Below are 8,462 nucleotides of genomic sequence, written 5' to 3' on the forward strand. Positions count from 1 at the left end.
AGCCACACACACGACTGCAAACTCTTTCGTGCTCAACGAACGCATTCATGTCCGCGTGTCTGCATCGTAAACAATCGGACCGAAACGCAGTTCCCGTTGAATCCGTTCTCCGTTCTCTCACTTTTCAGTTACTTGCGAGAGACCGACTGGAATGGAAGTGCACCGAGTGTTGAAGGCTTCGTCGCAGTAGGTCTGGAAGCCCAGTTAAGCCAATTATGGAGCCGTAACAGGGGCGTATTTCACCACCGACAAACGCTTTAAGCCCAGAAATAGTAGGCTTGTTTTTTCTACCAAGTGCCAGTTTGCTGAAGTGTTGAGAGAATTAAGTATTCGCGTGACACTATAAAGTTCAACTGGAGCATACTCATTCGGGGCGAGCTACCCGCCCCAAAAAAGACCCTATCGGCCGGGGGTCGTGCACCCGGAACTATGATAATGCCAGCGACCAGCTGGTTGTTTGTCCGACCCGCTACGGTGAATCGAAGTAACCCCTAACTCAAACCGAGAACCCTAACCTTTAGACCACGGGGCTTGGGCGAACGTGATCGTAAATGCCGGTCGACCTCGAGCGCCGTTATCAGTGTGCGCTGAGTGAGAACTCTCGTGTCCGCGGACATACACTGAATGATCAATGGTGTCCAGAGATCGCTCTCGTGTGTGAACTGGATCGCTCAGTTACTCGCGGCGCGGCACCCTGAACACACATCGGAATCGCGCGAGGTCCGATGCTGGATGATGATCTTTCCCGGCATGCGGCATGTACTTTGTAATTAGCGTGCAAAGGTATACGTGTGTGCCCGTGCCTGGTGCCTCAATATCGTGCGTGTGGCTCGTAAAACTTAGTGGACTTACTGTGTGGTAAAAGTGGAACCAAGAGCTGCCTGTGGTCAGCCCCAGGTTATGGACGTTTCTTAATCAGTGTCCGGAGTTGGAAAGGAAGGCCATCACAATGATCGGAATCAAGTATCTCAACGAAGCCCACTTGAAAGGGTTCGAAAAGTACAAGGTAAGATGATCGGAAGACGGCACCAGCTGACGCGGACACTGCAGTTGTGGGTGTGTGGGGTGTATCAGACACACGTAAAGCCTTCATCCGCGAACGCACGTGTAGATGTGGCGTGGTGGCGTGGCCAGCGCCAAGCGCATGCACCGTGAATTGCGTGATTGAAGATGATTGTGGCGCGACGATGAGGTTGCATAGATCGGCCGGCGAAACCGGTAGCACATGTGGCCCGGATTACCCGGTCCCTTATCGGCTGCCCAGGAATATCCATCACGGGTAATATATGACGGTCTTACGATAGCGAACAACGGCGTCGAAGGTTTTTGGTGGCGATAAAACACAATGGATTAAGATAAACGTGTGGTTCGTAGTTACGCCACCGTAGCCCCAAAATCAAGCCGCATTTCGAGGGTTTCTCGGTCCTGTTTATTATCAAATAATGCAATCGAACCAAATCAGGTGCAGTGCTTCGGTTGAATTGGTTAACTAGCGAATTGGCGCCTTCGAATCACCATTCAGTAATTCTCCTAAACAGACACGAGTAAATCTCAATACTGTCTCCCCGCCATCTTTTATTGTGATAAAAGTGTTAACATTTTTTTGGCCCATAAAAAACTCACAGTTGTTTGTCTTGCCGCACAACAACAGTTTACCGCTACGGCTAAAGCAGCTCATTTAATCGCGCGTAAACAAAAGCCGTTTAATTAACCACTTTTTGTGCTCCACTTTCGCACCATTTCCGCGCAATGTGTTTCACTGTATACAGTCGAGCTCGAGTTCGGCCGAAATAGGTGACTAAAACAGAAACCAACAAACGTTAGCTTGGCGCAATAAGCTTCGTGCGCAATGGGAAACAATCGGCGCAACAACATCGTGGCTGTGCGACCTCATTCTGGGAAGTTCCACGCGATCACACGACGAACGGTACCCGTCTACAGTCACTTTCCATTTTTAGCAACGACTGCCGGCAATGGTGGCGACCTTATCACAGATGAGCTTCACTTTACGACGCGGAGATGCTAGCGGTGAATGATCTCACTTGAACTCCCGAGCCCGAGCTCTTGCTGCCGGTAGCAAATAATCCGTGCTTTACTATTATAGATTATTTCCTTTGGCTGTAAGCTTTTGCAGCCTCCGACTTCCGACAGTTGCTCTGGGATTGAGAAATGATTCAACAGAAGTTGCTCAGCTCGCAACTCGCTCAATTAATTAAGAATGTGGCAATGTAAATGTAAATTTTAACAAAATACCAAATAAGATGAGCGTGAACTGTGAAAGCGTCGAGATTACGGTTTGAAAGTTGCTTCAGTCGGTGAGCCTTGTTCTTAACGCCATCGTTCGTACGGTGTGGCGTGACTCGTCCAGAGGGACACTGCAATCAATCGGCGCAACCTCTGGATAACCCCTTTCCGAAGCCAACAACATGCGCACGGTTCCAGAGATTCCCGTATGAATTATCGACTCAACCACAGCACTTATCGCGAGTGACGCGTTGCGTTTACAGTGCTATTATCGGTTACGAACGTATTGTCGGCTCTGTACCTACAGACCCTGGGGTTGGCGGAAGTGGAACTCAACTTATTAACACTCGCAACACGGAAATAGCAGTTATCCGATACAAATGGGTCACCTGTTTTAGACATTGCTCTTGTCTATTGAAAAGAGGCCGCTATGATGAGGTCGTCCTGTGACGGCCCCGCAGGACAATCCAAAGCGAGGTGGGCTTCTTAAAGAAAGTAGGTCAATGGTTATGAATAAGTAACAATCCCGTACCCAAACCCGTACTTCAAAGCCCTCGTGAACCTGCCACAATCTTGCGTTACCCTGCGAGCGTTTGAATAAGTAATATGTTCTTTTGAGTGAAAAACCAACACATCTAACGCATTCTGTACACTCCAGGCTCGTGGGACATATGTTTTGCTTTTTTCTGGTTCAGTTCAATTAAAATAATAACATATTAAAACAGACACTGCAGTGTCAGTGGACAATGTTTTGCGGTACATTTCAGCATCTCTTCCATCGTAAATCTCTTGGTTTTTTGTTAAACAATTTCTTTCTCATTTTTTTGTATCCTTCTGTAATCAGTACAATTGCGTTGACACCAGCATATTGAGCGTGTACGTGATGCACCCTTTCTGGAACAAGGTAGTCTTGCTGTGTCCCCGATGGGTTGCGCCCAACCTTCTCACCTTCACCGGGTTCATGCTGACGGTGGTAAACTTCTTCCTGATCGGTTACTACGACCGAGACTTCAAGGCAGCGACAGAAACATCCCATACGGTTCCCAACTGGGTGTGGCTGCTGGCTGCCATTAATCTGTTCGTAGCGTACACTCTCGGTAAGCACTAGAGAACGCCTCAGCATTGTCCGTACTCTTGCCCTACATGCGCTTTCATCAATTGCAGATGGAATCGATGGCAAACAAGCACGAAGAACCGGCACCAGTGGACCACTTGGTGAGCTGTTTGATCATGGATTGGATTCGTACTCGGCGGTGCTTATACCGATCTATGTATTCAGCATATTTGGATCGCACGATCTGCCTCCGGTGCGAATGTTCTTCATCACGCTGAATGTGTTCCTTAATTTCTACCTTCCGCACGTGGAAAAGTACATCACGGGCATTATGTTTCTGCCGTGGGGGTATGATTTCGTAATGTGGGTAAGTGGCTGTTTCACGAGCCGAGAGACTAACAATCAGCAACAAGCTTAATGAACGGGGGCTTTTTTAGGGGGTCTCGATCACGCTGGCAATCACCGGTATCTTCGGAGCAGAGTTTTGGCAGATTCCGGTCTTTGGCATGAAGCCTTGCCACATCTTTGAACTGACACTATACGTATCCGCAATCATAACTAGTCATCCTATAATAATAACTAATATTTACAAGTGAGAAACCAGCGTGTGCATATTACGGATCAAACGATAATACGTTCATTATTTTTAACATCTCTACCTCTCAGGTCGTATCGCGACAAAACGGGCAAAATGCGATCATTTAAAGAAGCGATTCGCCCGCTAGTGCCACTTGCCAGTCTGTTCGTACTGTGTACGCTCTGGGTGCTGCTCTCCAGGAACGGCATCATAGATATGGAGCCACGGCTCTACTTTGTGATGTGTGGCACGTTGTTTTCGAACATTTGCGTAAGACACCCTCACCGTTTGACCCTCTTCAGTAAACCTTCAATAATATTGCTATATCTCCTTTTTTTAGTGCCGGTTGATCGTGTCCCAAATGTCAGATACTCGGGCTGATCTTTGGAATGCACTGCTGAATCTGTTATGTGTGACCGTCGCGTTTGGGATTCTGCCGTACACGTCCCTCGGCTTGCCGGAGCTGGATATCGACTTCGAGCGATACCTGCTCTACGCGCTAACGTTCTTCGTCACGATCGCCCACCTTCACTACGGAGCCGGAGTGGTGCAAGAAATGTGCCATCACTTTCGCATCCGCTGTTTTAAAGTAAGGTCAAAGGATTCCGGAAGGACTCCTACTAACCACCTAGAAGTTAACCATAATGGTAGCCACCCTAACCAACATCATATTCCTAACAGTAGAAGAAAAACAAAGTAGTGTGTCTGTGTGCGTATGTGTGCGTGGAACAATAGAACCCACAGCTAGAACACCTAATACAGCTAAAACCAACCCCAACTGCAGCTTTTTGTTGTTCCGGTTTCAACCTGGTAATCCCGATGTTGCAACGAACGAAGGACCCTAACCTTTTCCTCGCCGTATCCAACTTCGTTCGCCGTGTGTGCAATAAAGTCGTAAAACTTTGCGTACAGTTGTGTTATTACAAGCAGATTTGCAGTATCGCAGTAATACACTCCAACGCAAGTGTTTTAACATTAGAACGGTAGGACATTGTTGTGATGATCGTTTAGATTAGCCGCTTAGTGGAGCTTAGAATTAACATCCGACGTTCGTCGCATGGTGCTATAATTACAATGTTCTTGTGGTATTTTGTCTTGGGCTTCTGTTACTGTTGGGACGCATGATTCTATCTTCACGATCGAAGATAGTACTTTATTTATTTTGATAGCGTTTAAAAGGTGTGCATGTCCAAATAACCTATTATTCAACTTCTTTTTGCTGGCCATTTTTTGATACGTTGCTCACGATCGACAACGAACACATCATTCTCCCACTTATAGATCGGAACGCATGATAAGCCGTTACTAGCGTACTAAAAAAAACTCTGTTAAACCAATGCTGATCATCGAAAAGTGTCCGGATAGAAATGCCTATCGAACGCCATTCTCCTTACCCGACTCAACCACCATCAGCATGTTTGATTACTGACCATCGCCAGTGTGTACGTCCAGTAGAATCGGTAGTTAACCATTTCAATGTCTGTGAAGTTACTAAAACCGCCTTTCGGTCGTAACCGATTCGTTCGATACAGATCACTCCGGCGCCACTGTCGGAGTCGGCAACGCCTGTCGACGGTATGGAGGACATCGCCCTATGAGAGAACCAGTCAACAGTGGTTCAGAATCGAGTTTAGTGGAAAACTAGTAATGTAACGGTCGAAAACAAACTATTTCCTTTGTACATACATAAATAGAGCCATATTAGATACTTTCTGAAACGATCAGAAAAATAAACATTGCCGCGGAATAAGGAAGCGAATAAATTGTGTTTTATCTCGAAAGTCCATTTTATCTGAAATGATGACTGAAGATAGATTACAAGGAGTGTAGAGCAAGCAAAAAATACTTTCATACAGTTAATAAATCCCGGCCTGGTTCGACTCTTTTTTTAAACTAACAAACAAACAAGACGGGACATCTACTATAATCCCAAAAGACGGTGCAAACGCAGCCCTTGGTCGGACAGATGCAACAAACAGAAGTGGCAACCCTTGCAGTACCATTTGCTTCATAACATCGATAAGAATAATCTTTCTCAACGTTCTCACTGATAACACCATAACACAGTTTCAAGAGTGTCTCGATTTCGCAAGACAGCTGTTCAGCATCTACTTCATTGTGGAACACAGAGCAATGACGACGATGGCCACCGACGGTCTGATGGAAGTTTCTGCGCAAGATTGGAGTGAGCTTCGGGATCTTTACAAACGCGATTGGCCGCGGTACGAGGTAGCCTACAATACACTGCAAAATTTCATTCATTGGACACTCGCTTCCGAGCCTGCGGATAGCATGACTATCTACAGTTACGGTGAAAGCTGGCGTCAAAACGGGACTGTTGTTATAACTGTAAGTCGAAAAGCATCCCACCTTACAATGGCCTTGTTACGTGAGTCGCCTTTTTTCAGAGTGCAAACTACATTTTTCTGTACACACTGGATGCTTCTGAAGAAACCCTTCGAAAGGCGCTGCTTGCGTTTAAATGGAAACAAGAGTACATATCGTACATGACAACCTATCGGACGCTTCTGTTGGAAGTGTACCAAACGCTCAACTTAAAAGTGGTTCTCGATGTTCCCAACGTGTTGTATCGGTTGTCGCGTGAGCAAGCGCAAAACATAACGTACACACTCCCGGACGGGTTTTACGCACAGAAAATCAATCCAATTTACGCCCAGTTCATCAACGATCGCTGGAAATTCAAGGGTGAAGGAACAGAGCGCGTGATCGAGAGGCTGTTAAAGCATAATTTGTCCATGGGCCTGTTCGACGCACAGCAGCACCTAGTGGGTTGGTGCCTTCGAGGTGAGAACGGCGCCATGTGCATGCTTGGAGTGTCAACTAAACGCAGAGGCTACGGGTCGCTGGTGGTTAAAGTTTTTGCCAAGGATTTAGAAGCAAATGGATGCACTTCGTACGCTAGTGTTGTTAAGACCAATCTTCCCTCTAGGGCGATGTTCGAAAAGCTGGGCTTCGCGCAAGTATGCGACGTTGATTGGTTGGGAAACAGTGTACGGCAATAGGAAGGTTCGTCGGCTTTGGTTTTAATTACAACCGATGTTTTTTCATACGAGAAATTCGTGTTTCTTTTTTGATTAGTTTCACGACGATTAAGAAAAAGTAAAACAAATGATAAGCGATCTCGCTTACAGTTAATTTTAAGCCAATTATGAATATGGTGGACATAAATGCTTGTTCAACGTCAAGCAACTTGGAACAATTAAGATGCGAATCGTTCTGAAACAAGTACGCCAATCATCTGGCAAACACCCTTATCATATCTTATCATGGTCCCATAGCAACCGCTAGTGTTGCTTCCTGGACACTTCCTGGTCAATGGTCAGTTTCCACAGTTCACTCCCAGCAGCCAAACATGCAAGAAGATCGATTGGAACTAATTCCACGCAGCGATTGGGAAGAGTGGCGCGATTTGTACAAACGAGACTGGCCACGCCATGAGCTAGCTTATAATACGGTGCAAAATTACATCAACTGGTCCAAACGCGACCGTAAAATTAAAGACTTGGTGATTTACAGCCTGAATGGAAGTTGGCGGGAAAATGGAACGTACGTTATTATTGTAAGTAGAATAGAGTTGAGGATAGTTTTGTACCAAAACCATCATTCGAAATATGCTCTGTTTTTTTAATTATTTTTCTAGGATCGTATTGATCTGTATATGTACACGATGGAAGAGTCTTTGGTTAGCTTACGCCGTGCACTGGAGCTAGTGGACTGGGATTACTATTACGTTGCCGTGATGTGTGAATATGAAACTCTTCTCTTCGACGTTTTCAAGCAACTCAACGTGCAGCTGTGCATTGCGAGACCAAATTACATCTACTATCTATCCAAGGATGAAGCACATGCACTGACTGTAACCCTTCCGGAAGGATTACGGCTCGCTTCGCTCAAACCGGAAAATGCTCATACTATCAACGATCATTGGCCTCACCGGGAAACAGGATCAGAATTTTCGCTTGAACGTTTGATATGCTGGAACCCTTCGATTGGGTTGTACGATTCTTCCGATAATTTACTCGGTTGGTGTGTTCTCACGCAGATGGGCGTTATTGGATCGCTCGGTGTTATCGAAAAGCGCAAGGGATACGGAAAGCTTGTGTTGAAAGGAATAGTAAAAAAACTGGCCGAAATGGGGTTAAGCTCGTATGCTAGCATTCTGGTTAATAATGAACCTTCCAAGGCTCTATTTGAAAGCGTTGGTTTTAAGCTTATAAAACGAGTCAATTGGATTCGAAACTGTGAGAGAAAGCTTGTAGAATGGAAGTCAGGAGCGACGATTGTAATGGAGTAGCACCGCGAGCAACATTGAAATGACATTGAAAGATTACAATAAACTAATGTGAACTGGAAAGGAGTTTCGAGTGTAATGTGAATTAACACATTAAATTTATGCATCAACTCATGGACACTGTACATACACAACTTATGCTCTTCAGTGTTTTTTTACATATTGTCTTGCGCCAGCCATTGGCTACCATCGATTATTCTCGCCCAATGAAATTTATATAATTTACAATATGTTTATGTAATGTTTTGTAGGAGACAGTTGCAAAGGATACTGAT

The 8,462-nt window shown here is 45.5% G+C and overlaps 2 protein-coding genes across 6 annotated transcripts; both read left to right on the top strand.

Moving 5' to 3' along the window:
- Positions 1-154: 154 nt before the first annotated feature.
- On the top strand, positions 155-6,912 carry LOC131211621 (ethanolaminephosphotransferase 1). Of its 5 annotated transcripts, none has more exons than XR_009156906.1 (8): positions 155-1,006; positions 3,089-3,341; positions 3,409-3,665; positions 3,736-3,890; positions 3,965-4,145; positions 4,216-4,464; positions 5,157-5,317; positions 5,408-5,625. XR_009156906.1 is itself a non-coding variant. In XM_058205176.1 (8 exons), exons 1-8 carry the CDS (start codon positions 950-952, stop codon positions 6,896-6,898), a joined length of 2,049 nt encoding a protein of 682 aa, XP_058061159.1. In that variant the 5' UTR covers positions 155-949; the 3' UTR covers positions 6,899-6,912. The 5 variants fall into 5 exon arrangements, 3 of the variants coding, with proteins under 3 accessions (XP_058061159.1, XP_058061161.1, XP_058061160.1); XM_058205176.1 differs by lacking the exons at positions 5,157-5,317; positions 5,408-5,625 and adding exons at positions 5,943-6,224; positions 6,284-6,912; XR_009156905.1 differs by lacking the exon at positions 5,157-5,317 and having other exon boundaries at positions 4,216-4,858.
- A 336-nt stretch (positions 6,913-7,248) lies between these two features.
- LOC131211622 (uncharacterized) lies at positions 7,249-8,238 on the top strand. Its single transcript, XM_058205179.1, has 2 exons — positions 7,249-7,455; positions 7,537-8,238. The coding sequence occupies exons 1-2, from the start codon at positions 7,249-7,251 to the stop codon at positions 8,188-8,190; spliced, it is 861 nt and encodes a 286-aa protein (XP_058061162.1). The 3' UTR covers positions 8,191-8,238.
- The last annotated feature ends 224 nt before the right edge of the window (positions 8,239-8,462 follow it).

This window comes from Anopheles bellator, chromosome 2 (genome assembly GCF_943735745.2).
Source record: "Anopheles bellator chromosome 2, idAnoBellAS_SP24_06.2, whole genome shotgun sequence".
Taxonomy (NCBI): Eukaryota; Metazoa; Arthropoda; class Insecta; order Diptera; family Culicidae; genus Anopheles; species Anopheles bellator.